This window comes from Oncorhynchus kisutch, linkage group LG29 (assembly GCF_002021735.2).
Source record: "Oncorhynchus kisutch isolate 150728-3 linkage group LG29, Okis_V2, whole genome shotgun sequence".
In the NCBI taxonomy this organism is placed as follows: Eukaryota; Metazoa; Chordata; class Actinopteri; order Salmoniformes; family Salmonidae; genus Oncorhynchus; species Oncorhynchus kisutch.
In genome coordinates this window covers 22,329,468-22,344,212 of record NC_034202.2, presented here as the reverse complement: position 1 = coordinate 22,344,212, position 14,745 = coordinate 22,329,468, and the positions used below count along the sequence as shown (strand labels likewise).

Below are 14,745 nucleotides of genomic sequence, written 5' to 3'. Positions count from 1 at the left end.
CAAACTACCTGCCCTCCAGGACAACAACCACCTGAGCCACTGCCTGTTCACCCCGCCATCATCCAGAAGGTGAGGTCAGTACAGGTGCATCAAAGCGGGGACCGAGAGACTGAAAAACAGCTTCTATCTCAAGGCCATCAGACTGTTAAACAGCCATCACTAACATTGAGTGGCTGCTGCCAACATACTGACTCAACTCTAGCCATTTTAATAATGGAAAAATTGATGTAATAAATGTATCACTAGCCACTTTAAACAATGCCACTTTATATAATGTTTACATAGTCTACATTACTCATCTCATATGTATATACTGTATTCTATACCATCTAGTGCATCTTGCCTATGCCGTTCAGCCATCACTCATTCATATATTTTTATGTACATATTCTTATTCATTCCTTTACACTTGTGTGTATAAGGTAGTTGTTGTGAAATTGTTAGATTACTTGTTAGATATTACTGCATGGTCGGAACTAGAAGCACAAGCATTTCGCTACGCTCGCATTAACATCTGCTTGTGTATGTGACAAATAACATTTGATTTGATTTGACAAATATGCTAATGTTGGTATACAAATTAAAATGTTATTATTTTATCAAAGCCATTCATATAAATATGTATGAATAATGCTGTAAAGCTCATCATTCTCATTACCTGGCATGGCTGTGGGCCTGGTGACAATGGGCAGCGGGGCGGGCTGGCTGGTGGGCTCAAAGAATGCAGGTTTGGGGGTGAAGGAGAAGGGTAGGGAGGCTGTAACTGCAGCTGGAGCAGGGGTCTCCACTGCCAGGAACCTGAGGAACAGAAACATAAATATATCTAGCCAAGTCAGCCAGCTCGCATCTAAGAGATATGCGAACACAGTAAAAGTTATTCAGCAAGTTATATCAAACTCTCCTCTCACCTGTCACTGAGGTTCATCTTCACAGCGGGAGTGGCTGGCTCGGGGGTACCTCGGAAAACCGTGATAGGGGAGGCGGTGGCCAGGCGCTGGGGGGTGGGCGTCGGAGTGGGGGAGGGTTCTGGAGTAGATTCCACCACTGGAGGCTTGGGGGCACTGAAGGAGAAGGAGGAGGCTGCGGCGGGGGTATCAGTCAGAGGCTTGGAGGCGAAGGAGAAGCCAGCGGAGGTGCCCGAGGCTGGGGCCGCGCTGAAGGCCGTGTAGCCCCCGAGGGACAAGGCGGGAGGAGCAGTGGAGGAGGAAGGGGGCATGGAGAATGAGAAGCCGGATGAGGAGACTGGAGCTGGGGAAGGGGCTGTGGTGGTGAACAGGGAGGCAGGGGGAGTCTGCGTGGGGGACAAGGGGGGGCGGAGAGGAGGGAATGACCCCAGGGTTGATGCGAGAGGGGTTGGGTAAGGGGGCGGGGGGGCTGCAGAACCTGCAAAGCAGAGGAGAGCGCTGATTTTAGTGGGCTATATCACAACACTATTATAAGTACTCCACAGTATGTTAGTAGTATAGGTATAGCAAGTATCATAAGACAAATGTCTCCAGTGAGACATAAAATAAATACAACTATTTGTAAATATGAAAAAGTTCCTCCAGACCCGCAGGGGGCAGTCTCTCTCCGTCCAGAGCCAGGTTGGTGGGGGCAGCGACCAGCTGCTTGGCCCCAGGGTTAAGGTTGAGCAGTGAAAAGGGGCACAACACTCCGTCTGTAGACAGAAGCAGCAGAGTGGGCACCGGGGGAAGAGTCTTCTCATCGGCTGTAACGACAGTTGAGGTGATAGTTATGTTAGAGGGCCAACGAGAAGCGCAGTACAACTATGGGTAGTCAGAGAGAAACACACAGGCATAAACACACAGACTTCAATACAAAAGCAAACCCACAGCCATTGAAAGGCACACAAACACCCACATGGTCAAACACACTAAAGCTCTCGAGGCAGATGCACACCCACACAAAGCTGAGATAAGTACAAGGACAGAGCATAGGAAGGGCTATATTTCTGTGTGAGTTAAGAGACCTTAAGGTCTTAATAAGAAACAAATCCCAGAGCACCATCACTAAGGCCAGTGTGATGAGACAAATAATGAGTGTGCCTGAGACTGCTCTCTATAGAGAAAACAAAAGTTTGGAAAGCTCAAGGTAAACCTCATCAACATTCTCAGATATGCTTGTCTGGCTATGCTGTTTGTTGTAATTTCATTTGTCTGAGTCATTCTAATGAGCGTGGGCCTCACCATCTCTCCCTCGCTCTTTCTCTCCAATACAGCTGAGGTCTCACTTAGGTTTGATCAGAGTACAATCATTTCAAAATGCTGCACAAACTGCTGATTTGGTTTGCTGGTGGAGTCCTTTTGAGTGGGTAGCCCAGACAGCAACATCAGCGGTGCTATGTGACTGTCTGACTGCCTTAAACAGTAGATTCTGAGACAGTAGCTTATCACTTTTCATCTCACAGCTGCCCAAAAAAAACACTGCGCCAACCAGCGTTGCCTACCAACTGCTACTGAGGAGATGAACGTTGCACAGTGTATTACAAAAAGTTTAACTATGCATCTAATTGAAGTGCAACATTCACTGATCCTGCCATGGTTGACCAACATATCAGCTGATTCCAAATGGTTCACCATCTTATTTTGCTTGAAGCTTCCAGTGTAGTCTACATTCTCAGATCTGGGCGAACTGGACTGGTAACAATATGGCAGGTTGGCGGAAGTGTCTGTCAAATAGCTTACTTTAAACATTTACAAATCCTAATGCAGGGCAAGGATCAAGTGACCAGTTTGGAATGGGGTCATAGAAGAATGTGGAAAGTTGGAAGAGGAGAGAGCAGCAACCACTCACTGATGTGGATCTCCTGCTGGCTGGTGTAGACGATGGCCAGGCCCAAAGGCAGTGTGTCGTCGTTATTCTGTGAAACGGGCAGCTCTCCCCTACTGGCATCCTCCAGCAGCCACAGCTCCCAGTTGGACTGAACAACACCACAACAGCACATGGCAGAGGTTACATGACATAGACACTCAGTTGCTCACTTGATCAACATCAGTTGGCCTTTGGGAAGGGAAAGGCGATACCTAGTCAGTTGCAAAACGGAATGTATTAAACCGAAGCGTGTCTTGCGCATTTAACCCAACCCCTCTTAATCAGATAGGTGCGGGGGCTATTTTAACCGACGTCCAAGTCATTGCGCCCGGGTAGTAGTTGTTGTTTGGGGTTAACGGCCTTACTCAAGGGCAGAACGGCAGATTTTTCCACCTTGCCAGCTTGGGGATTCGAACCAGCAACTTTTCGGTTATGTCCCAACGCTCTTAACCGCTAGGCTACATGGCACCCAGGCTTTGCTACTCTATAATAATTTATCAGAAGATGCTGAGGTGATGTTTGCTTGTGGGAGGTACCTAGTGGATCTGACTAAGTGGTGTACAAAGACATCTGAAGTTGAGAAATCCACATTGACCTGCTACAGTTTCTAAGACCCAAGGTGAGAATCAAACCAATAGCGGGTCCCCAAATATTACCTTATCTTCTTGCTTGGCGATGACACTGACTTCAATGGAGGCTGCCGAGGCGGCAAGAACAACATCCCTGAAAAAAGGAGAAACAACGAGTATATGTGATTAACCAACCTCACGGTTGTTCCTCAAAACAGAACAGAGCTTATACCAAACTTTCTACAAACAAGAGCTTTTTAGCTTTTGCAGTGTTCTGTACACAGGCAGGGCAGAATACAGAGTGGGCAGCGTCTCACCAGTCCTCTATGTGGCTGAGGAAGTAGTGCAGCTGTCTCTCTGTGCAGGTGCCGTAGACGGGGTCGTTGAAGTTCAGGTACCTCTCCTCCCTCTTCTCGGTCTTTGTCTGTCAGATCAACATGTTAATTGTCAAAATGTCACAATCTATCAGGAAGGAAAACATTTGTCACTGCGTGAAATGAACCTTGTAATATTATAACAATTAAACACTGCAAAATGTTCTAATCATTCAGCTGTACGGCAGAGCAGCGGTACTACTCACAGGGAGGGAGATCACCACCAGTTCAGGGGGTGTTTCTGGACAGCCATCGGCTGCTGCATACACCACAGCAAACACAAACGTACTCAGCCACTGCACATCAAGTACTGACAGAGAAAGGACAACACAAAGAAAACATATCTGTGAGATTCTGGTTATTTGGCCGGAGAATAAAAGGCACTGAAAATGTCTAAAAAGGCTAAGAGATTTATTGCTTCAGGCCAGCGGGATCTGTGTCCAGTTTACCTTTGACAGGGTTGTCGGAGCTGTAGAAGCTTGGGCAAGGGATCACTTTCTTCTCCTGAAGCCCCTGTTCAAGAGAGCAGAGTCAGAGTCACACCAGGGCGTATACTACATCATACACATGGCACAGGAATAATGAGTGTGTCTACAATTACTGTACTATGCTGGAGTTGATGGGTCAGACTTACTGGAGTGTACTGACTGACTGTCGCATTCATTTTTCCTGCTGCCACTTGCTTTCCTTTGGGACTCCAGCATACTGTATGAAGAGAGAGGATGACAGAAATAGTGAGCAAAACTGTATAAATGATAATCACATAAAAATGTAAATAATTTCAGCATGTAATCTTTAAAGTGATGACACACTGTCACACTCACCACAGGTGATTCCTTCGGTGGCGGGGAGCTGGGCCTGCACTGTGACGCTGTCTGTGACCTCAAGCACCATCATGCTGCCGTCAGACAGACAGGTGGCCAGCATGGACGCCTGCACCGGGTTCCATTTGAGGTCCTGCACAATTATGCCCAGGCCGACTCCAGGTCGCAGAGTCACAAACGGCAACTTCTGTTGTCGGGCCTGGAGAAAGGGGACAGCCATAGAAGTGAGGGGATTAAGTGTGTGGGGAAAATACGGAGAAGAAGTGGGGGTGACTAGTCTTATTGTGCTTGTGGCTGATATCAAAGCTTGGACTCCGAACTCTTTTTCACCATGACTAAACCGTATCACTTCACTCTGAAAAAAAGTGGTTTTCTTACACTGTCCCCCAAAGATGGACATATTGCCTCTCAAAAAAGCAGGCCATAACAGATTCTAATGAAAAATGAAGAGAACACACATATTGCAGCAGATACTAGAACATAAAGCGATCCATCTGCTCCATTAGCAGGTGGGGGTTGTTATGAGTCAGTTAATCACCTTGTTGATGAAGGTACGGACGTCGTAGAAGTCCAATGACAGGCCAGATTCCTCTGACATGCCGCTGACTGACAGGGTGAGCTCATCACTGCTGAGGCCCAGGTTGTGCACAGGCAATTCCACAGCAACATCAGCCAAGGCTGCTATCCCCTCAACTAAGGGAGAGAGAAAGGGGATAACAGAGAGAAGGGAGTAAGATGTAGAGAAAAAGGTAGAAATCAAGTCAAATTGGCCAAGGCAAGCCATTAACAGTCTTCGCTTAGCAAAAACTGTACAAGATGGAATGACCAATTTAAGGACATTCTTACTTATTTCATTGGAGTTCCCATCAACTTTGTCTGCAGCTAGGATGTCCCGCGTGCGGTACACCTTGATCTTTTTGTCTAGTCCGACAAATGTCAGTCCGAATTTGTTTGAGATGGCAAGTAGACTTGATCTATCCTTTGGCAGGTCATCAGGTGAATCAAATACTCGGGTTTTCTTCATTTGCCGGAACTGAAAATCCTGCATAAAATAATAATAAAATACTTAATGACCGTGATAGCACTGAAAGTCTACTGGTTTAAGACCTGTAAAGAACATTGACTATGTTAATAAACATATATTGTTGATAGGATGAGTTAGATTTGTAAATAAGTCAAAAAGGTGGTTAGTGGTGCTTTATTATAGTACTACTACCACCAATGTTGGGATAGCTAGTAGCTGAATGAATGCCTTCTGGGGAAAAAAGCTCCTATTAATAGCAAAAACAAGATTCATAAATGGTTATCGCTAGAGTAACAGTTTTAAGAGGTACATTTAAAGGAAAGGTCATCAGTAGTAGGTAACGTTTTATTTGACATCCACCATTATAACATTATGACAGTTATAACCATGTCATATCAGCAGACATAACACTGCCCTGACCCATATATTTACACCTGTTGTGACATGAACTACCATTCAAAAGTTTGGTGTCACTTAGAAATGTCCTTGTTTTTTAATGAAAAGCACATTTTTTGTCCATTAAATAACATCAAATTGATCAGAAATACAGCGTAGACATTGTTAATGTTGTAAATGACTATTGTAGCTGGAAATGGCTTGTTTTTTTATGTAATATCTACATAGCCGTACAGAGGCCCATTATCAGTAACCATCACTCCTGTGATCCAATGGCACGTTGTGTTAGCTAATCCAAATGTATCATTTTAAAAGGCTAATTGATCGTTAGAAAACCCTTTTGCAATTATGTTAGCACAGCTGAAAACTGTTGTACTGATTAAAGCAGCAATAAAACTGTCCTTTAGACTAGTTGAGTATCTGGAGCATCAACATCTGTGGGTTTGATTACAGGCTCAAAATGGCCATAAAGAAAGATCTTTCTTCTGAAACTCGACAGTCTATTCCTGTTCTGAGAAATTATGACTATTCCATGCGAGAAATTGCCAAGAAACTGAAGATCTCGTACAACGCTGTGTACTACTCCCTTCACAAAACAGCGCAAACTGCCTCTAACCAGAATAGAAAGAGTGGGAGGCCCCGGTGCACAACTGAGAAAAAGGACAAGTACATTAGAGTGTCTAGATTGAGAAACAGACGCATCACAAGTCCTCAACTGGCAGCTTCATTAAATAGTACCCGCAAAACACCAGTCTCAATGTTAAAAGTGAAGAGGCGACTCCGGGATGCTGGCCTTCTAGGCAGAGTTTCAAAGAAAAAGCCATATCTCAGACTGGCCAATAAAAATAAAAGATTAAGATGGGAAAAAGAACAGACACTGGACAGAGGAACTCTGCCGAGAAGGCCAGCATCCCGGAGTCGCCTCTTCTCTGTTGACTAAAGAAGGCCAGGTTTATTGCTTCTTTAATCAGGACAGTTTTCATAGTTTTCAGCTGTGCTAACATAATTGCAAAAGGGTTTTCAAATGATCAATTAGACTTTTAAAATTATAAACTTGGATTAGCTAACACAATGTGCCATTGGAACACAGGAGTGATGGTTTTTAGAGGCCCATTATCAGCAACCTACGTAGATATTTCATTAAGATACATTTTTGGGAGAAAAAGAAATTCCAGCTACAATAGTCATTTACAACATTAACAATGTCTACACTGTATTTCTGATCAATTTGATGTTATTTTAAATGGACATTTTTTTTGCTTTTCTTTCAAAAACAAGGACATTACTAACTGACCCCAAACTTTTGAAAGGTATTGTAAACAAAAGTATGTGGGGACACCTTCAAATTAGCGCATTCGGCTATTTCAGTCATACCCGTTGCTGACAGGTGTAGAAAATCAAGCACCCAGCCATGCAATCTCCGAAGACAAACATTGGCAGTAGAATGGCCTTCTTTTAGAGCTCCGTTTCCAACAAGTCAGTTTCTCAAATTTCTGCCCTGCTAGAGCTGCCCCGTCAACTGTAAATGCTGTTATTGTGAAGTGGAAACGTTGAGTGTGGCTGAGCAACAACGGCTCAGCCACAAAGTGGTAGGCCACACAAGCTCACAGAATGAGGCCGCTGAGTGTTGAGGAGCGTAAATAGTCTGTCCTCAGTTGCAACACCCACTACCGAGTTTCAAACTGCCTCTGGAAGCAACGCCAGCACAATAACTGTTCGTCTGGTGCTTCCTGAAATGGATTTTCATGGCCCAAGCAGCCGCACACAAGCCTAAGATTATCATTCGCAATGCCAAGCGTGCTCTTCTGGCTGAATGGAAGCAAGTCCCCGCAGCAATGTTCCAACATCTAGTGGAAAGCCTTCCCAGAAGAGAGGTTGTTATAGAAGCAAAGGGCAGACCAACTCCATATTAATGCCCATGATTTTGGAATGAGATGTTTGACGAGCATACTTTTGGTCATGTAGTGTATATTGTGTTATTTTATGGCTGGTTATGACAGCTACACAAGTGTGTCAAACCACATTTATTCTAATGCGTTTTTTCCCTGCCAAGAAGTTTCCTCTTGTTTGAAAATGTGTTTCTTACAATGTTGTTGTTATGAATTCTTTATAGCCAAGTGTTTTTCCCATCATATTTTAAATAACTTTCAGAAAATACACTTTATGACACTCATGAAGCATTACGACCATCCTGTGTCACTTTACTTGGACTAAAAAAATACACTTTATGACACCATCAAGAAGCATTATGACTATCATAGGCATATCGGTCTTGTGATTATCACATACATGCCCTTATGAGAGTCATCAGTCAAAAAGACGGTGTCTTGTCCTGCTCCTGCATTCATCCCAGTCATCAGTAAAAGAGCATTGGTGTAGCTGCATGTCTGACAATTTTGTACGCAATTACAATAATTTCAGATTGTCCATTTCTGAAAATGTTATATAAACATACTGTGGCCTTGTGTAGTAGGTTTAGACACGCTTACGTAGGTGTCATAACAAGCCATAAAACGCAAGATATGTCACAACAGGTCTAAATATGTCATGACAGTGGTATGACCATATTATGACAGGTTTTGACAGTGGCATAACATGTCATGACGCTGGGTGTCAAGTAAAGTGTTAAACAAAATGATCCTAGGTGGAGATTTTTACCACTGTTTTTAATGTGATGATTGACAGAAATCCCACTCCTAATAGATCCAGCATTGTTAATCCTGAGTTTAATCATCTATGTCTTGGGTTATTTGATACGTGGATATCGAAATATCCTGATAAAAAGGACTGTGTAACAAGGATATGTCCCAGACAGTAAAGAATTGACTTCTGGTTGACTTCTAATTCATTAGATAATACTGCAGTCAAGGTATCCATTGAACCATCTATTCTTAATGACCATAAAGTTATATTCTTATCAGTAAATATGAATGGCTATGAAGTTAATAAACCGAACTGGTGTTATTGGAAACTCAATTTTGGGAGATGATAAATTCAAGATGGATGCTAAAGATATTATACAAGAAAATGGGAGAAAAGCCAATCTACTTAAGTCTATTGGGAAATAATGAAGTATGAAATTAAGACAAACAGCCATGAAGAGCGGTAAAGAAATTGCTTAACTTAAAAGATTGAGAAAAGAGAAAAGTGTTAAAGTAATACTTTATTTAATCGCTATTGAGGACCTTGATGAAGGGTCAATAAAAAGAAAATGACAGCTAGAACTGGACCGAATGTATGGAGAGAGAGAGAGAGCAAAAGGGGAATTTGTAATATCAAGATGGTTAGAGGAAGGTGAATACTTTTTGTTTTGTTTTACAGCTTATAGCAAAAATAAATATGTACTGAATTTACCTCTATTCATAAGTGTTACGGCTTTCTAGTGGTGATGAAGGAGAGTCGGACCAAACTGCAGCGTGTCGATTGCGATCCATGTTTATTAGACAAACGTAAAACACGAACTAAACACGAACACTACAAAAACAAATAAACGAAACAAAAACCGAAAACAGCCTATACTTGTGTCAACTAACATAAACAAGGACATCAAGACAAATAGGACAATCACCCACGACAAACTCAAAGAATATGGCTGCCTAAATATGGTTCCCAATCAGACAACGATAAGCACCTGCCTCTGATTGAGAATCACTCCAGACAGCCATAGACTTTGCTAGAAAACCCCACTAGCTACAATCCCAAATATATACACACCAAACCCCCAAGACAAAACACACCACAATACAAAAACTCCATGCCACACCCTGGCCTGACCCAATACATGAAGAAAAAACACAAAATACTTAGACCAGGGCGTGACAATAAGCTTAATATAGCTATGGTAATCTTTATCTATCCAGTCACTTCACCCTTACCTACATGTTCATATTACCTTGACTAACCTGCACATTGATTCGGCACCAGTACCCCCAGTATAGCCTTGTTCTTTTGTGTTACTTAAAATAAAATAAAAAACTAGTTTATTTAGACAATATAACTCTTATTGTTCTTAAAACTGCATTGTTGGTTAAGGGCTTGTATGTAATAACCCATTGTATTAGGCGCATGTGACAAATTTGATTTGACACCAGCGTTGCCTGTCCTACTAGTGACATGTATGCCTTTCTAGACTATGTTAAAGACTATGCAAAGTTCATAGACGAAGACTTCATGTGATGAAGTCATGTGATGATTTTTTTATATTATTGAAATATATATTTTTTATCAGCAAATGAAAAGAAAACAAATCTCCAGGGAATGATGGCATTATTAGTGAATTCTCTAAAGATTTTCAGGAGGATATTGTTGAATATATATTGAATGTCCCTTTAAGGAGGCAATTGATTTAAGGTCCTGCCTGTTTCTATGACACAATGCCTCATTCTGTAATCACCACACCAAACAAAGATCCCATGATGATAGAACATTGCAGACCAATCATATTGATGAACAATGATGGAAAGCTACTAGCATCCATCTTTGAAGAAAGACTTCAAAATAGTCTTGAACAAGTCATTGACGATACCCAGTCTAGTTTTATGAAGGGCAGACATACAGTGCATTCGGAAAGTATTCTGACCCCTTCACTTTTTCCAAATGTTGTTACATTACAGCCTTATACTAAAATTGATCAAATTAAAATTTTCCTCATTAATCTACACACAATACCCCATAATGATAAAGCAAAAATAGGTTTAAAAAAAACTGAAATATCACATTTACGTAAGTACGGAAGCTAATCAGTCTCTTCCATTCCAAAAATACAGAATCTTAGGAGTCGATTCCTAGCAGAATTGAATCTTGACACTCAAAATTGGGAGTCAACTCCGGAAGTTGACGTGCAATAAGTTTGAGGTATCCATTATTTTTTTGTTAAATCTCCACCACCATGTCATCGTCGTTTAACATTTGGGGGAAAATAATTGAAATATTACATTTACATAAGTAATAAGACACTTTACTCAGTACTTTGTTGAAGCACCTTTGGCAGCAATTACTTCGTTGAGTATTCTTGGGTATGACACTACAAGCTTGGCACACCTGTATTTGGGGAGTTTTTCCCATTCTTCTCTGCAGATCCTCTCAAGCTCTATCAGGTTGGATGGGGAGCATCACTGCACAGCTATTTTCAGATCTCTCCAGAGACGTTTGATCGGGTTCTATTGGAAGGTGAACCTTCGCCCCAGTCTGAGGTCCTGAGCAGGTTTTCATCAAGGATCTCTCTGTATATTGCTTAGTTCATCTTTCCCTCGATCCTGACTAGTCTCCCAGTCCCTGCTGCTGAAAAACATCCTCACAGCATTATCCTGCCACCACCATGCTTCACCGTAGGGATGGTATAGGCCAGGTGATGAGAGGTGCCTGGTTTCCTCCCAGAAGACGGACTATTTTTTACAAACTTCACGATTCTGCAATCTGCGGTCCTGTTCTGTGAGCTTGTGTGGCCTACCACATCGCGGTTGAGCCGTTGTTGCTTCGAGACGTTTCCACTTCACAATAAAAGCACTTACAGTTGACTGGGACAGGTCTCGCACGGCAGAAATTTGACAAACAGACTTGTTGGAAAGGTGGCATCTTATGACAGTGCCACGTTGAAAGTCGCTGAGCTCTTCAGTAAGATCATTCTACTGCCAATGTTTGTCTATGGAGATTGTGTGGCTGTGTGCTCAATTTTATACACCCGTCTGCAACAGGTGTGGCTGAAATAGCTGAATCCACTAATCTGAAGGGTTGTCCACATAATTTTGGTATATATAGTGTAGATATACGATCTGGAATAATAAAGACATAAAATACAAAAACAAGTTTTTATTTTTCCAGACCTGGTTTGACGACAGCATTATCTGGGTTAAACAATTATTGAATAACGATGAACAACTATATTATAATCCAGAATTCATGAGAACTCACAATGCTCCAATCATCCTGAAGAGTTTAAAATAGTTGTTGGAGCTGTCATTACAGGTGAGATTCCCGTTTTATGAGAATATAACAGTATTCCAACTGTTGAGGAATCTGTAGCCTCAATTCAGCAAGAGGGAATTTATATTTTAAAATGTTATGTAATAACATACATACTTTACATAGATACATACACCACTGTTCAAAAGTTTGGGGTCACTTAGAAATGTCCTTGTTTTTTGAAGAAAAGCAAATTTTTTGCCCATTAAAATAACATCAAATTGATAAGAAATACAGTGTAGACATTGTTAATGTCGTAAATGGCAGGAAACGGCTGATTTGTTGTGGAATATCTACATAGGCGTACTGAGGCCCATTATCAACAACCATCTCTCATGTGTTCCAGTTGCACGTTCTGTTAGTTAATCCAAGACTCATTTTAAAAGGCTAATTGATCATTAGAAAACCCTTTTGCAATTGTGTTTGCACAGCTGAAAACTGTTGTGCTGATTAAAGCAGCATTAAAACTGGCCTTCTTTAGACTAGTTGAGTACCTGGAGAATCAGCATTTGTGGGTTTGATTACAGGCTCAAAATGGCCAGAAACAAAGACTTTCTTCTGAAACTCGTCAGTCTATTCTTGTTCTGAGAATTGAAGGCTATTCCATGCGAGAAATTGCCACGAAACTGAAGATCTTGTGAAAAGCTGTATACTACTCCCTTCACAGAACAGCGCAAACTGGCTCTAACCAGAATAGAATGAGGAGTGGGAGGCCCCGGTGCACAAATGGGCAAGAGGAGAAGTACATTAGAGTGTCTAGTTTGACAAACAGACGCATCACAAGTCCTCAACTGGCAGCTTCATTAAATAGTACCCGCAAAAACCAGTCTCAACATCCACAGTGAAGAGGTTGACTCCGGGATGCTGGCCTTCTAGGCAGAGTTCCTCTGTCCAGTGTCTGTTCTTTTGCCCATCTTAAATCTTTTATTTTTATTTGCCAGTCTGAGAAATGGCTTTTTCTTTACCACTCTGCCTAGAAGGCCAAGATTATTTATCCATAAAGATGAAGTGGGTGAAGAACAAACCCATCTTTACATTATTTAAGATAGAACTGAAACGATATTTTGAAATGGTCAGTAAATGTCAAAACTAAAAAAAGTACATAAAATAAAACTGACAAATTTAAAATGTATTTAGACGTGTAATAGCCCTGTCTATGTAGCTAGGTTTATGCACCCTTGTCTGTATATTTCAGTTTTTGTATGTGTGCTATTGTTCGTTAAAAAAAATATATATAACAAATAAATGTACAGTAGTTAGCAGCTAACTAACGTTACTTACTAAGTTACAGCTTTAGGTCAATGTTAGACACCCTATTGTACACAGCTAGCTAGGTAACGTTAGCTATCAAATGTTAATCCATAAAGTTACATTGCTTTTATGGAGACATATTGATGTTCGTGATGTTGTTAGCTACCTAGCGGAGTCTGATTTAGCTAGTCATCTTTCACTAAAGTACATGCATGCTTCTAACGTTAGCCAGTAACATTGTGGGGATTTTGCAGTAAGGAATAGCCCATACAGTACTTCAGTTGGAAGGTTATCCCCAGGCCGACACTAAAACGAGTTAACCCGTCTATGTTGCCTTTAGCTAACGTTATCCAGCTAGCTAACAAACCACTTGCTGCGCAAGTAAGCTATTGCCGCAACCTGAACCTAGCAAGCTACACTACGTACAATAATATGCCTACCTTCATTTCCCTTTCGGGAGGAGAGTCCGGGTCGTCACTCATGTTGAAATAACAGCAGGTGTAATTGTTTTGGATACAGCCGAACTCTAAGAAATATACACGGGTTAACTTTTCGTTTCCACATGAAACGAAATCATACCGCGCTCGAATTTAGCGAAATACAATACGGAAGTGACACTAGCATTATTCAGGAAGATATTATGCCGCGTTCATGTATTAGTCGGAACTAGAAAACTCGGATATTTCCGATATGCTATTTGGTTGTAGTTTTACACGTCCCACTTTCAAAGACAGAGCAAGTCAGCAATGTTGGAGTTTCCTAGTTCCAACTTGTCTTTGAACGTGGCATAATATAAGAACGGATTTTGTTTTTGTGATGAACAAGCTTTTATTTGTATTTTACATTGCTTAAACATACCTACTATTACATTGTTAACATTGTGTACATTGTGACTGAAATAATTTCAAATACTTTATCCGGTCTTGATTGAGTTTGACTGGTGTGAACTCCGGACTGACATTGTGTTTGTATACATTTCAGTAGGCTTACATTAAATAAGATGAGGACTGTATGTGATTTATGAATGTGTAAGTACCTAGTGGCCCCCTTCACCCCAAATCATTCCAAAATTCATTGTGTTTTCAATGGTGTCTATGGCAACCTTATGTCTTTTTTCTTGTGTGCGCTGGTGTACTTTAAGATGGGTTGATTTAGCAAAGCATTTCCCCACAGACAGAGCAGAGGTCAGGCTTACAATTTACATTTAAGTCATTTAGCAGACGCTCTCATCCAAAGTGACTTATAGTAGTGAGTGCATACATTTTTCACAATATTTCATACTGGTCCCAGGTGGGAATCGAGAGACTCTTCTCTGCCTCGTCAGCTTCATGATGTTGTCGAGGCTCCCCAGAGGATCCACAATAGTCACGTATCTCACCCTTGCCAGCCTTCATTCTGAGAAGCAGTCAGTCACCCGGCTGTTATAAGAACGGGTATTCTACCAGCAGCACAAATTATGACATCACTCGTATGGTAATGAGGAATTCCTTAAAAATATAAGCCTGAATTTCAAAACATTGCAATGTGGACAA

General features: G+C 41.5%; 1 protein-coding gene across 5 annotated transcripts in view; it reads right to left on the bottom strand.

Annotated features, from left to right (window-relative positions):
• Window positions 1-13,838, bottom strand: part of LOC109873607 (nuclear pore complex protein Nup214) — a 66,230-nt gene extending 52,392 nt beyond the window's left edge. For 4 of the 5 annotated variants that reach the window (XM_031809200.1, XM_031809201.1, XM_031809196.1 and 1 more), the window contains exons 1-13: window positions 13,654-13,838; window positions 5,428-5,623; window positions 5,120-5,274; window positions 4,582-4,780; window positions 4,392-4,462; window positions 4,207-4,270; window positions 3,964-4,067; window positions 3,701-3,807; window positions 3,471-3,537; window positions 2,797-2,923; window positions 1,553-1,711; window positions 909-1,383; window positions 659-798 (exon numbers count right to left, since the gene is read on the bottom strand). In XM_031809200.1, coding sequence (XP_031665060.1) covers window positions 659-798; window positions 909-1,383; window positions 1,553-1,711; window positions 2,797-2,923; window positions 3,471-3,537; window positions 3,701-3,807; window positions 3,964-4,067; window positions 4,207-4,270; window positions 4,392-4,462; window positions 4,582-4,780; window positions 5,120-5,274; window positions 5,428-5,623; window positions 13,654-13,695 — 1,906 coding nt within the window. In that variant the 5' untranslated portion in view covers window positions 13,696-13,838. The remainder of the gene's footprint in view (window positions 1-658; window positions 799-908; window positions 1,384-1,552; window positions 1,712-2,796; window positions 2,924-3,470; window positions 3,538-3,700; window positions 3,808-3,963; window positions 4,068-4,206; window positions 4,271-4,391; window positions 4,463-4,581; window positions 4,781-5,119; window positions 5,275-5,427; window positions 5,624-13,653) is intronic. The other variant, XM_031809197.1, reaches the window with a different exon arrangement.
• Between the last annotated feature and the right edge of the window lie 907 nt (window positions 13,839-14,745).